Source organism: Osmerus mordax, chromosome 21, assembly GCF_038355195.1.
Source record: "Osmerus mordax isolate fOsmMor3 chromosome 21, fOsmMor3.pri, whole genome shotgun sequence".
In the NCBI taxonomy this organism is placed as follows: domain Eukaryota; kingdom Metazoa; phylum Chordata; class Actinopteri; order Osmeriformes; family Osmeridae; genus Osmerus; species Osmerus mordax.
Genome location: NC_090070.1, coordinates 9391951 through 9406577, shown reverse-complemented (window position 1 = coordinate 9406577; position 14627 = coordinate 9391951). Strand labels below are relative to the sequence as shown.

General features: G+C 51.5%; 2 protein-coding genes across 5 annotated transcripts in view; both read right to left on the bottom strand.

The window, feature by feature from the left end:
• Positions 1 to 572: 572 nt before the first annotated feature.
• On the bottom strand, positions 573 to 6948 carry ccdc40 (coiled-coil domain 40 molecular ruler complex subunit). The gene is made up of 15 exons (XM_067259844.1): positions 6808 to 6948; positions 6572 to 6655; positions 6118 to 6337; positions 5699 to 5979; positions 5467 to 5588; positions 4888 to 5131; positions 4499 to 4681; positions 4125 to 4370; positions 3281 to 3494; positions 2539 to 2708; positions 2266 to 2357; positions 1851 to 1971; positions 1468 to 1656; positions 1014 to 1172; positions 573 to 836 (listed from the first exon to the last, which is right to left on the bottom strand). Exons 1-15 carry the CDS (start codon positions 6946 to 6948, stop codon positions 573 to 575), a joined length of 2730 nt encoding a protein of 909 aa, XP_067115945.1.
• Positions 6949 to 10091: 3143 nt separating this feature from the next.
• Positions 10092 to 14627, bottom strand: part of LOC136964934 (testis-expressed protein 2-like) — a 109543-nt gene continuing 105007 nt past the window's right edge. For 3 of the 4 annotated variants that reach the window (XM_067258909.1, XM_067258910.1, XM_067258911.1), the window contains exons 9-13: positions 12925 to 13051; positions 11711 to 11824; positions 11107 to 11316; positions 10675 to 10795; positions 10092 to 10517 (exon numbers count right to left, since the gene is read on the bottom strand). In XM_067258909.1, the coding sequence (XP_067115010.1) occupies positions 10377 to 10517; positions 10675 to 10795; positions 11107 to 11316; positions 11711 to 11824; positions 12925 to 13051 (713 nt within the window). In that variant the 3' untranslated portion in view covers positions 10092 to 10376. Of the gene's footprint in view, positions 10518 to 10674; positions 10796 to 11106; positions 11317 to 11710; positions 11825 to 12456; positions 12650 to 12924; positions 13052 to 14627 lie in introns of those variants that run through there. The other variant, XM_067258912.1, reaches the window with a different exon arrangement.

Genomic DNA, 14627 nt, shown 5'->3' with positions numbered 1-14627 from the left:
CCTCATGTGTTGGTTGTAATAGACACACCGTTTATTTCACTTTTTCACACAGTCGTGTTCGTTTTATGGTCTGGCTGGACTCGTGAATGTGTATCTTCGACGAAAATATTTGAGGACGACATAGACTAATCTCTCCGCCACTGCCCCCTCCTCCTTCCCTATCTCCTCCCTCTCACTCACCTGTTCATTTCTCTCATGCCCCCCCCCATCCAGCTCCCCACCCCCCTCCCTCCCCACCCCCCTCCCCACCCCACCCCACCCCACCCCACCCCACCTCACCCCACCCCACCCCACCCCCTCCCTCCCTCCCTCCCTCCCTCCCTCCCTCCCTCCCTCCCTCCCTCCCTCCCTCCCTCCCTCCCTCCCTCCCTCCCTCCCTCCCTCCCTCCCTCCCTCCCTCCCTCCCTCCCTCCCTCCCTCCCTCCCTCCCCATTTCCCCTTCACATCTCCCACTCCTCCTTCCTCTCTCTTTCCCCCCACCCCCCCCCACCGCCTAAAAGTCCCCTTCCCAAACTAAACCCCTTCCATATCCACCCAGCCCATCCCTCCGCCCCCCCCCCCCCCCTGGCCCCTCATGACTGGCTGCCCGGCTGCGGTGCGGCGTGCAGGCGGGCGGCCAGGGCCAGGGAGAGGCGTCGCAGCGGCCCCTGGTGCTGGGGGAACTCCTGGGTGGCGCGCTGCAGGATGGAGGCCACGGCGTGGAGCCTCTCCTCCTGCTGCTGCAGGCCCTGCTCCAGGGCCTCCGGGCCCCCCGCGAAGAGGACGCTGTAGCGGCTCCCACGCACCGCCTCCAGGTGCTTGGCCCGGCCCTGCAGGGATACGAGGCGGGCCAGGTTCTGGATGGGAGGGACGGGACAGGGGGGTTATATTACAGATAGAAAGCTAGCTCGATCGATGAATGGCTGGATTCGATAGATAGATGAATGAGTTAGACTGACGGAAAGACAGATGGATTGACACACATGCTGTGCATTCCTCCAGTGTATGTGCGTGTGTGTGTGTGTGTGTCCTACCCTCTCCTTGGTGTCCTGCAGACTGTGGAGGTCGGAGGTCAGGACGGTGCTGGCCCCGTGCTGCTCTCCCAGGCGTAGCTGCTTCTCCCTCAGGCTGCTGCTCAGCCCAGCCTGGCTCTCCTGGAGGTCACGGATCACCCCGTCACACTGCTCCGCTTGCTGGGGTCACACACACACACACACACACACACACACACACACACACACACAGGCACTTTTAAGCGCACATACATATGCCCTCCCACACATAGACAAATATGAACAGATACTCACATGCGGGTAGAGAAACACATAGCTATACACACACACGCACGCAGTCACACACACACACACACACAGGCACTTGTAAGCGCACTGGAAATTCCTTCCCACGCATAGGCAAATATGAGCAGACACTTCTCCACATGCGGGTAGGGAAACACACACCCACACACACACCCACACACAGCCCTGCCTTCTGCGTGTCCAGGATCTTCCTGCGCAGGCTCTGCAGCATGCCGTGGAGGTCCGAGTGCGTGGGCTGCTTGCGGTCGCTGCGAGCCTGGCCCTCGCTCCTCATCACGATGCTCTCCCTCCTCGCCACCACCGCCTCCATGTCCCTCAGCAGACGCTCCTGCTGCTTCCCCAGTTGCCCGTAGCGCACCTGGACACACACACACGAGTAGGCCACACACACATACGTAAGCCACACACACGTAGGCCACACAGACACACACACACACACATACATACAAATGCGCAGCAGACATACGCATACATGCATAGGCCACACACACACGTGAGGATGAAAAAAGCTGTGTGTGTGTAGTGGGGCGTCTGTGGTGCAGGTGCTGGTACCTCCATGCGGTGGATCTCAGCCCTCATGGTGCGGATGTCTCCCTGGCCCACCTCGGAGTCCACCGCCGACAGGGTCTCTCTCGCCAGCTGGGTCTTCTTTTCCCACAGCATGATCTGGCGCCTGGCACACACACACGGGTCACACACACACACGGGTCACACACACGGGTCACACACACACACGGGTCAGAAACACAGAGGGAAGAGGAACAGAGAAGAGGGAGGGAGAGGTAGTAGGGGGAGAGAGAGGTAGTAGGGGGAGTGCGAGAGAGAAATAGGGAGGGATGGAGAGAGGGAGATGGAGGGAGAGAAGGAGGGAGATGCAGAGAGAATGAGAGGGAGAGAAGGGGAGGGCGAGAGAGAGGGAGACGGAAAAAGAGAGAGAATGGAAGAGAGAGACAAAGGGACGACTCACTCGGCCTCTATCAGACTGTTGAGGAGTCTCTCCTTCTCCTCCTTGATCTTCTCCAGTCTCATCTGCGTGTCGACAGACTCCCTCTCTGCCTCCTGCGCACACACACACACACACACACAGTTAGCAATTCTGGGAACAATGAATTCTCCTCGCTTAGCATGTGGACACACACAACTCACCCCCATACACACCCACACCCACCCACATACACACTCTCTGGCCACTCTCCCCCCCCATACATAAACACACACAAACACAACCCGGCTGCCCCACCTTGAGCCTGTGCAGGAAGTCTGTCTCCATGAGGACGTTGCCCTGCTCCAGGGCCTGGCGGAGCTGGCTGTTGTGGCTTAGCAGGGTGTTCAGCTTCAGCATGTCGGCTTCCAGCATCTTCATGTGTCTCTCCAGCTCCACCTGCTCCCTGCGCTCCTGCTCGATGTCACCTGGGAGAGGCACGCACACGCACGCACACACACGCGCACACACACACACTGGGGGCGTTAGTCAGAAGTGTGAGGGAGTGTGTGTGCGTGCGTCATCTATCCACGCCCAGCGCCATTTATTTTGGAGTCATTTCTCTGTGGGTAGGACATCATCCCCAGGGTTCATGAATTTGCGCTCCATGCTCTCGCCGACAACGCTAATGTGACGTATGGATCTCTATCACACTGTGTCGCCAGGACCCGCCCTGCTCTGCTTCTGATAGGCTTGTAACGTTAGTTAAAGCTGCGTTCCTCTCATATGATTGGTAGGGGAAATCAATTGACTCGAAAATATTAAACCTCATGCAAGTCCCCCCCCCAAAAAAAATCTTCTCATGGCCGCACGGTGGGCATCCGGCACGGTGCCGGAATACTTTAAGCCTTGTGTTTTAATGGTTATGTGTGTGTATGAGAGTGCACGGTGCGTTCATATACGTGCGCATGCAAGTGCGCGGCGTCTCCACGCGTGTGGCACGTTTGCGCACGTGTGTTCCCACCCGCGTGTGGGGAAGAAGGGGGGGCCGTCTCCTCACCCTCGGTGCGGACCTTCCTCTGCAGCAGGATGGTGAGCTGTGTCTGCAGGTGGCGCAGGGCGGCACTCTGGGTCTGTCTCTCCTGGGCCAGGCTCACCAGCTCCCCCTGCTGCCACAGCCAGAACTGCTGCTGCTCCTTGATCTCTGCCCACACCTCCTCCAGCTCCCTGCTCAGCGTGCTGGCGCGGATCTCCAGGGGGCCCATGTCCTCGTGCTGGTGGGGAGGGGAGGGGTGGGTGTGAGGGGTTAGAGGGAGGGTGTGTAGGGTTAGAAGGAGGGTGTGTAGGGTTAAAGGGAGGGTGTGTAGGGTTAAAGGGAGGGTTTGTAGGGTTAGAGGGAGGGTGTGTAGGGTTAGAGGGAGGGTGTGTAGGGTTAGAGGGAAGGTGTGTAGGGTTAGAGGGAGGGTGTGTAGGGTTAAAGGGAGGGTGTGTAGGGTTAGAGGGAGGGTGTGTAGGGTTAGAGGGAGGGTGTGTTGGGTTAGAGGGAAGGTGTGTAGGGTTAGAGGGAGGGTGTGTAGGGTTAGAGGGAGGGTGTGTAGGGTTAAAGGGAGGGTGTGTAGGTTTAGAGGGAGGGTGTGTAGGGTTGGAGGGAGGGTGTGTAGGGTTAGAGGGAGGGTGTGTAGGGTTGGAGGGAGGGTGTGTAGGGTTAAAGGGAGGGTGTGTAGGGTTAGAGGGAGGGTGTGTAGAGTTAGAGGGAGGGTGTGTAGGGTTAGAGAGAGGGTGTGTAGGTATCACCTCTGTTATGGAACCGTGTTCATGATGTAAATCCATATCGAGTGATTCATCTTTTCTCAAATGTTCTAATTCTCTCTCTCGCTCACTCTCTCCATGTCTCTCTCTCTCACCCCGGTGCTGGCCACGATCTGCTCGATCTTCCGGTTGTAGACGTTGATGGCGGCCTGCTTGCGCTCGATGACGTTGACGAGCTTGGCGATGGTGGCCTCGCTGGCCGACAGCAGGCCGTTGCGGCGCTCCAGCTCCTCCTCCAGGGCGGCCTGGGCGCGGGCCACGCCCTCGAGACGCAGGCTCACCTCGCTGACCTCCAGCGTCACCCCCGCCACCTCGTTCTCCAGACGAGACATCTGGGCCTCCTGGTTAGGACGAGTGTGTGTTAGATTAACACGGTGAACGGTCACTCACAATGACTCCACAGGCAAATGCTCCGATTGAAACATCACAGTCGACTCGGTCGCCCGGGGGGCGTGTCTCGAGCACTCACGCTGTCCCTCTTGTGGGCGGCCATCTTGTCGGTCAGGCGTCGGGAGTACTTGGCCGCGTTGTCGTGGGTTAGCTGCTCCTGCATCTTGGCCACGATCCGGTTCTCCAGATGCACCCGTGCCGCGCAGTCGTCCTCCATCTGATTCCTGAGGGACGTCAGCTCCGCCTCACACCCTCGGCGCTCCTGAGAGAGAGAGAGGGAGACCATAACAGAGACGCAAGAAATTAGACCCAGGCAGGGAAAATGGAGAGAGCGAGACCCATAAAGCCATCGCGACTACGACGTACAACAACATCCCATAACGGGCCGTTTAACTATAAGAAAAACGGCAAGCAACTGTCGGCGAAAGTGCGTGTGAACGGGAGGGTGTCGCGGCGGGGGAACCGTACGCCGGTGAGGCGGGCCAGCGTTTTCTCCGTCTCCTGGAGGGTCCTCGTGTAGATGCTGTACTGCGCCTGCAGCGCCTCCTGCTGGGCCTGGCTCTGGCTGCTCAGCTTGCGGGAGGTGGCGCCGTCCAGTTGGGCCCGGTGGAGCAGCGACGTCAGCAGCTCGTTGCGCTCCTCCTCGCCGGTGATGGACTTCTTGAAGCCCTCGATCTCCGTGTCCAGGGATATCACCTGGTGACTTGCGTGGCTGAGGGGAGGGGTGGATGGAGGGAGGTAGGTAGGGAGAAAAGGAAAGGGAGTAGTTGTTAGCGATCTGTAGCGTGTTTAACTTGCTTGGCCGGTCTATGCTTTGCTTTGCTATGCAATGCTATGAGAGGTTGGCCTATGCTAAGCTGGTTTTAGCTTGGCTTGTCTGGTCTATGCTTGGCTTGGGCATGTCTACGCTATGCTATGCTAGGCTAGACTGTTCTATGCTAGGCTAAGCTAGGCTGTTCTATGCTAGGCTAAGCTAGGCTGTTTTATGCTAGGCTACACTAGGCTACGCTAGGCTACCCTAGGCTATGCTAGCGTGTGAGTCCTGACCTGAGGGCCTCCTGCATGGCAGTGAAGGCCTCATCTCGTCTCCGCATGCCCACCAGGCTGCTGTTCCACTGCTGCAGAAGGTGCTTCCTCTCCATTGCAAGACTGTCCATCTCCATCTGGGCCTGGAGACACACAAACACTCACACGTCGTATCACACACGACGGCACCGTAAACCAACCGAACGAGGAGCTGCCAAACAGGCGTCTGACGGTCAAAGTGTTGTTCAGTTACCTCAGCCAGAGCCTCCTTAGCCGCCTTTGTCTCGCCAGACTGGGCGAGGGTCTGGACCTCGTACATGGATATCTGTTCCGTCAGCCTCTCCATGTGCTTGGTGAGGCGTTCCACGTACAGGTCCTGCTTGTACTTCTGGTCCTCCGCCTGGGTCTTCTCGGCGTCGGCCTTGCGCGAGGCGTTCTTCATGGCGGCGATGTCCGAGCGCAGGTCGGAGTTGACCTCGCGCGTGTAAAACAGGCGCAGGGCCAGGCTCTCCACCTCCGCCTGCAGCTGGGACACTGAGGGCGTGCGAGCACACGCATAAGCACAGGAATCACCCGTAACAACACCCTGTATTAAACAGCGAGGTGAACGCGGTCGATGACCTCATCCGAATGCGAACGTCGGTGAGGTGTCAGTGTGGGGGGCTCTCTCACCGTGGGTTCTCTGCTTGCCGACCTGGCACACCGTGCTGCTGTACTGGCCCCTCACCCCGTCCAGCTGCTCCTGGGCCTGCCTCCGCTGGGTCACCGCATGGGTGTTGGTGTCGTGGCGGCCCTCCAGACAGGCCTGGAGCCGGCCTAACTCCTGCTGAACACCGTACAGATCCACGCCCAGCTCCTCTCTGCGGCCGGCCTCCATCTTCTCCAACGCTGCCTGTGTTTTTGCGTGTGTCGTGGGGGGGTTGTGGGGGTACAGACGCCAGCAGTTGTGACTGGAATTCTCCGCTTACTGTAGTCTTACTGCATTTCAATTTGGCTGTGGCAATTGCCTTTTATGTCTTATCGTCACGGAATGTGTTAATGGCGCCCTCTGCTGGTGATAGGGGAAACAGGGAACGCAGAAGAGAGGGGCTACATGCAAGTCTCACGCAGCAGCAGGAAGACATACCTTCTCCCTTAGCTCCATGTTGAGTCTCTCCAGCTGCTTGTTGAGGTGGGTCTTCAGAGCATTCTGGAACCTTTTCATCAGGGGCTGGATGGAGATACGCGTGATTAACATCAGACATACACAGAGTAAATTCTATGGTGACAGGTGCCTGAATATATACCCACATAGCAAATGTAATGAAAACAAAATAAGATAAATATATCCATAAATAAATGCTATGTATAGGGAGTGCTGACATGTTCTGGGTCCAGGACGATCAGCTCTTCATCTTCCTCCTCTTCCTCCTCCTCCCCACGTGTCAGCTCTTCCTCACTGTCAGGAACGAGGAGGTGCAGTGAGGGGTTAGGAGGAATCGGCGTGCTCCCATGGTCTCCCATGGTCTCTACTGGGAAGAAAAAAGAATACAATATCATAAATTCTTATAAAAATAAAAATAAAAAAAATAAAAATAGCTCAAGAAAGGACATGGAATTTTCTGCAGGATTCTGTAAATTCCTTGGGGATTAAAACAGTGAATTTAATTGATTAGATCACGTGATTAAAAACAAATCCTGTACTTAATATCTTAGTATAAAATGTATGCTTTGGTTATTTCAAAACTGCAGCTTTGTTTTGGCTGTCCAATTATAGTCTCTGGGTTAGACACAGCAAGGCAGCTGGTACCAACCTGGGGTATTGGGTGCTATGAAGGCTGCCTCAGTGCCACTTTCTCCTGAGTTGGAGTGGGAGTCAGGCAGGTCTCTGTCGGACGGTTCATCAGGCCCACCCTGGCAGAGAGAAGAAACCGTCCACTAACACACAAACCTTCACCTCAATGGAAGAATATCGACTATGCCTATGACAGTGTGTGTTCGGACCTTTTTGTGCCACATATATGATACAAAGTGATACATCATTCAGTGTTTTATTCCAGTTGCACCTACGTTAGAAGTCCTCAATTTTACCTCTTGAACGGGCGGCACAGTGACCCCTGAATCGTCCCCTGCCACTGCAGGTTCACCTGGAGCCTCATTGTCCTTCTCCTGTGTTGGGGCTTCCTTCCTCTCCTCCTGCCCTGCGCCCTCGTTTTCTCCACTCTCCATTACTGTAGTAAGGGACCCATGTGGATTTGTTTGACTTTATCTTTGGTTTTATATTTTAACCTAAAACAACAAAAGCTATTTTATTCCTGTTCAAAATATGTTAACAAATCGTTAATTTACAGTGGCACAGATGCACTAGGCTAGAGCTAGTTGTAATAGGAAACGATAGTCTAGCTGTGAGGCACTTCTTTTTTTTGTGTGTGGCTCGTTAACAGAGCTAGCACCAGCTACTATTGCTTGCCAGTAAACATTTTCCCACTGTCAATTAACAACGGCAAACAAAGCAATGCACTTATTCTAGAAGTATACACCAAGATTATAACGGCAGACTATTAGGCAGTGGACCGGGTTCTACGCTAACGGAACGTTCTTCAAAAAATGTGTATGCTGCGGAACAGCTGCACTCACCTCTGTTTGACAACCATACGTAGGTTGCTAGGAAACCACAAACTTCCGAGTAGGGAAAGGGGGCGGATACGAACTCTCACTGATATTAACCGATATGCAAATCGAAAAGAAATGTTGGCTATGACTTCAGTTCAGCCTACAGTCTCAGACAAAATATGAGTTCATACAAAAATCTTTATTTCAAGAACAAATAACTACGATGCAAGCCAGATTTTTTCCTCTATTTGTAAGACAATGTAATTGCAATTCCAAATACAAAATCAATAACAGAAAAGACAAATTAGGCCTGCAAAGTAAAAAAAGCATTCCTTCAGAACCTGTTCCATCTGCTCTTCACTACCCTTACTAATGGGGGCTTCATTTGGTCTGGAAAATCTAAATAGTTCAACAATACTCAAAATCACGTATACAAAGTCATATTCATTTATATATCTTTATACGATTCTGTTCTTCATTTCAGAGAAGCTGACAAAACACAGGACATTCTTATTCAAACCCAACATTACCAACCAAAAAAAAGAAACATTCAACCTAAAAATCAAGAGTGAAAACAAAAATAAGAAATTCAATGGCCTTTAAAAATACTCTAGTGTATGAAAAGAAAAATCGATGGCAACATATTCCAAATTCCTGTAAACAAACCCAATGTTGACATTGTACATCTCTAAATGTCATCATGAGACGTATACTACACAGAATGGAATACAGAGTGATTCAGAGACTGGATAGTGTGTTCTAATGTTGGGTGAAGGTTATTGTGGAAGACTATACTCTAGGCAAGGGAACAAGCCAGCCTTTTTGACCAAGCTGTTGTTTTGGCAATGGACAACCTATTACGTATTCATTAACATTTTTGCTAGAATATAGCGCTAGTTGTAAAGGTCAAATCATTGGCAACTGAAGTATTGAAAATGGCCAATGTAAAAATCCCAACGTAAAGTATGAATCTTAAATGGCACATTTTAATGGCACATACATGATAATGTAGGCTAATGTGTCTTCTTGTTCTAGATATGTTAGTGAGCACATCCTGAAACTACAACTGCGACATCACATTCGTGAACACGTCTCTACATTTTAATTGTGTTCACTAGCAAAAGAAAACATAAAACGCAAAAAAAAAGAAACTGTCTCTGTTTTTGTTGTGCAATTTTCTGCCTCCCCCCAATCGATATCCACGTGATTGGTTAGGAATCGTTTTCATACAAAAACAACAAAACGGACAAAGTCATATCCACACATACATTCATTAGAGTGTTAGGCCACTTACAGGATATATACATCTTTTCAGACATACAGCTTATTTATATCTTTATAATAATAATATTTCCATCATTGCACTCCTTGCGTCCATTAATTACTATTCTGCACGGAACTCATGTAGGCATCAGTGAATTGAAGACACTTGCTGCCTCATTTACAAAACCCAACCTTGTTGATGCCCAAGTATGAAGGGGGATGGGTTTAGTAGGGTTGGTTCCATATATGGTCATGGGCACTGTGGACATTTGCATATTACATCAGTTGGTAGCCAGTCAGAACGTTGAGGGGAGTGGTTACGACAGAGCACAAGCTGTTGTAGTGAAGTGCACATGATCACAGGGAGTTAGCTTAATGGCATGGAGCATTGTGCGCGTCTAGGTTCACATGGCCAAGTCTACATCATGTGCCACTCCGAATAAACAGCTAAGCTCCAGAAACTGTCTTGCCAACGTAAAAACTCTTTCTCTTGGATAACAAAAACATACATTCACAACACATGCACACACAGGAACAGCTTAGTGGCGGAAACATCATGACTTCATTGTAAGACTAAGAAAGTGATCTCCGTTTTATAACTGTATGCTCAGCCATGGCATGTTCAAGACGTCACCTCACTTCTCCTACATCCTCTCCTCAAACACACTCGTGTGCACAACTCTGTTGTCTTTATAAGGTGACCGGTGAATGCTTAACAACGTGTTCATAGGACGTCATGTGCCCTATGTACCCCCCCCTCCCCCCCCCCCTCAACTACTGACTAACCCGTCTATCCTTCAACGGTGATTCTTCTTTCGCCATTTCCCCCCCTTCCAATCATAAAAGGACGTGAGCAGCGATATATATTTTTTCGTGTGTTTCCTTCGTGGTATGGAGACCTCCATCTTGTTCCTTTGTAGAGTCTGTGAATGGTCACAGGTCACACAGCCCCCTAGTGTTCAGATGTGGTACGTTTGTGTCTATCCAGCACTGAGGGGCTTGGCTTAGAGACACGATGGCGACCCCGGTTTGGCCCCATTTTAATTTCATGGGCACCGAGCAATACTGTGTAAACGTCACGGGTCTCCAGTGGCGCCCCCTGCTGGTTCGGAGGGCTCCGGGTCTGGTGCCAGAGGGCCACTGGCGGAGCGGGCATCCATGGCAGAGTGCATGATGGTCAGCCACACGTCGTCCATGTTTGGCATTACAAAGATTTTCTAGAGAAAGTGTGAATGAAAAGGTTGGATTTGGAATTTCAAGTGGATTTGGCTTATGTCTGTACTCATGCAGGGTTTTGGATTTCTATGTCATTATAGAACGAATTGACTAACTATCCATTCAAAAAATAATTTTGAAGGTCAGTGTCAGTTTTACCTGGAATTCCTGGTCCAGTTTCTTCTCGATCCAGTCGGTGACGTGGGCCAGGGTGACTACTCTCTCCCCCAGTTTGGGCCGAGCCTTCAGCTCCAGGTGGGGGGGACTCCTGAAGCCATACCTGGCAACCCAGAAGATAACCACAGTCAGAAATGTTCTGGTCAGCCAACATAGTACAGTGAGATGCACATACATGGGTGTATCCAAGGCAATGGCTATTGACCAGTAGATGGCAGAATTGTATAGAAGGACAGGATCCATTTGTGCACGCAACACAAAGAGGAACATTTTAATGGGAACAGACCACATCCTATCCCTGTATTAGAGGACATACAATATCTAGAACGTACAATATCTCATCACTGGCTTACGGGATATTTGTGGAACGTCCCATAGTCTATCACTGAGTTAGGGGTCGAGGGTCGGACGTACCATATCCTGTCAGTGGGGGGCGGGGGGATGTTGACGGCCAGCGTCCCTCGGAGCTCCTGGACCTCCACGGTGAGCAGCAGGGGCGTGTTGGACACTTCCTCCATCTTCTTCTTGATGAACTCCGTCTCCGTAGCCTTCTGGAAATACTTGGACTTGGCAATCTTGTCCACGAAACGCATGATCTTGCTAGGCTTGTGGCCCCCCAGGTATCTGCGGAAGAGGGAAAGGAGGGTTTTGCCGAGGTCTAGCATTCGCAGAACGACAATCTACCCCCACTAGCGCGCTGATGCGTGACATGATCATATCGACAGTTTAAGTTTGAATTGCATGGCTACGTCATAAAACAGAACATGCACGTGCTCAATAAAACTTTTCAAAGCCCCCTCGTTACACAATTACATACGCGTTCCACGCATTTCTGTAGGCCAACTGCCACGCCAAACAACGCAGGCCTATTTCAAAACACAGGGGAGCGCTGCGTAACTGATGTCACGGGGGCAGGAAGTGGCCAGGAGGAAGCTGTCACGGGGGCAGGAAGTGGCCAGCAGGAAGCTGTAACGGGGGCAGGAAGTGGCGACGAGCGGCGAGGTAAACCGAGTCTCACCCTTCGGCTCCGAGGGCGTCGGACGTGACCTCCGAGCCGTCCTCCTCGTCTGACGACCCCGCGCTGGACGACTCCTCGTCGCTGTCGGCCAGGCAGTAGGTCCGCGGTCTGTACCTGCGACAGACACACATTTAGTCATTCAGCAGACGCCCTTATCCAGAGCGACACACGCACACACACACTTCAGTAGACATCTACACCTCATTGAAGACTGTTGCTAGCCGACGTGTGAGCACAGAGCCAGGCTAACGGGGTTGAAACGAGGACGTGCCTAGCACGTGTCCTCCTCACACCCCCAGCGTGTTACGAGAGAATAGATTGTTCAGCCGGCTTGAGATTGGTCACCGACCTACAAAGTTTCACCGAGTTCATATGAGGCTACACACACACACACACACACTTCACTGGCGCACACACACGCACTCGGAACAGCATTGCGTGGACCCATTCTTTTCAGAGGAGATCCGACGCCTGCGCAAGGTGGCAGGAGGACGCACGCAGTACAATCGCACACATACCGTCACGCCCACAAGACAGATTGCGTACGCATGCACAAACACGGTCATAGACAAACAAATCTCCCATTAACAACGGCAACATGCTGGTTAGGTGACATGGAAGCCTCAGCTGACGACAGGGAATTAAAACCACTCGAAGATGAAAATGCCGGAAGATGGAAATGAACGGACAGAACTCACAAACGGCTGGAAAGACAGACAGCACTCACCAAGTAGAGAGAGACATCCGGAAAGCATCCAGGTGTGGGTTGCACCCAGGAACAGACAGGCAGATAGAAAGGGGAAGGGGCAGGATACAGGAAGAAAGGATAGAGTAGAGTGCAGAGGAGAGGAGTTGATTGCTTGCTTGGGTAACCCTTGACCTTAAGAAAACACTCAGTAGCTCATTAGTCTGGCTTCTCCGAGGGGAAACAATAGATCTCTGAAGAAGAAAGAAGAAGAAAAAAAGAAGAAAAAACAAAGAAGAAGAGTGATCCTGATTTTGACCTTCAAGGAACCCTGTTGAATTTACTGCTTGATTGAAAATGGAGCCTTTAAATTAATATAAAAAATCCAAGAAAAAGTTATACCAAATGTGCCATTTAAAACTGTCAAAAAATATTTACAAAAAGTAATTCTAGCTTAGCTCGCTGCGTTTTGTTGCTATGAGGTGGTGGTCCTGTCTGGAGTGTCATGTTGTGTTTCCTGAGAGCCTACCCATCCTTGCCCAGCTCTCCGACACGCAGTCCCTCTCCCTCCTTGCCCAGCCTGATCAGGTTCATCTTGGTCTCCAGGGTCATGAGGAAGGAGCCGCTGTAGGAGATCTCCAGGTCGAACCACAGACCTGGCGGACACAGACACATGGGCGGAGCGGGTTAGTGTGTGTGTGTGTGTTTACCCCTGAAGGTTGTGGTTTGGGAGTGTATGTTGGTATGTAATGTGTGTGTTTTTTTGTGTCTGCGTATTTAAACACTCCAATTTCAAAATGTTCAAATACTTTTCTTTCTTTTAACATATAGATAAACTTAAAAAGTTATTTCGGCTCACTTTTATCTCCAGTGCATGGTCTAATTAGTTAGTGGAACTTTGAAATGTGAGCAAATAACTTTGCCAGTCTTGCAGAGGCCAAGAGTTGAATGTCTGTGACCACAGGGTCTCCAGGCTCCAGGATAAGGAGTCTGGTCCTTCCATCTGTCCTTCACCATCCCTCTTCCCTCACGCTCTTGCCCTTTTGCCCCCTGCTCATCTCCATCCCCCCCCACCCCCAAAGCTTTTTAGATGAGGGGGGGTTCCCCTCGCCTTTTCTCTCTCTAACCCTATCAAATTTGACACCGGCAGAGATAAGTAACACGGGAAGACAGGAGAGCGGGAAAGGGAGAGAGAGATCACAGGGCCCTTTGAACAGAGGGGAAACAGTTGGACACCGTGCGATACTCCTCCTAGCCCTCGTTTGATGTCAGCGGGGGGGCGTTTCGCTGCATAAACATGGTCGCCCCCCCCCCCCCCCCCCCCCCCCCTCCCCCGCACCACACTTCACCCAAAAAACCCTCTCCCTGCTAATCTGGGTTACACAAATCCTACCAAGGCTCGCGTCCAGAAGCTCACCCATCCCCTAACACCCTGGGGCAGGCCCCTCAGTCTGCTGACAGCGGACTTTCACACTCCCACACACACACACACACACCACACACACAGGTTTACCTGCAAACATACACATACTGTACTTTTAGAAACAAACACACACACTTCAGATACACACAGACTACAAAGAAACGGTGTCGTCTCTGTTCGGGGGGGGGGGGGGGGGGGGGGGGGAATGACAGTTACGGCCACTGGGGGGCACTCCTGAGTTGACGGAGAAGGAGAGGGAAAGTGATGAACAGGGACAGAGAGAGTCCTCACCAGACACTGAATCAATAGACGAAGACGATGCACACAAACATGCATGCGCCTACACACACTCACAGATGCTTGTCGCCGTGACACTCTGAACGACACTGTAACATACTCAAACATGTCACTGCTTTAACAATGTGCGTCTGTGTGGCTGTATTCATTAAGTCAGTTGGCTAAGTGAATTACATAGTTCCCTTTTATAACCTAGAAGTCCTTACCATGGTCTTATCCAAGGACACTTGTGTACAGACACCTCTGCATGTGTTCCATGGACAAAGGCCTTTATATCACAATGCGCCATAGATGTTAGACACGTACTTTCAGGGGTAACTAGTTTTCTTGCTTAGGTCCTGTGACGAATTTATTAAAATGACTTAAAAGTTGTCTAATGTGGCAGGAGGAATACGTTTATAAAAGGGACAAAGCTACCTAACAGTCAGACACTGACCATATGAATGACCCAAAGACAACTTTCTCAAAAAATATGCACCAAATATACATTTTCTCAAAATAAAGGCATTAAA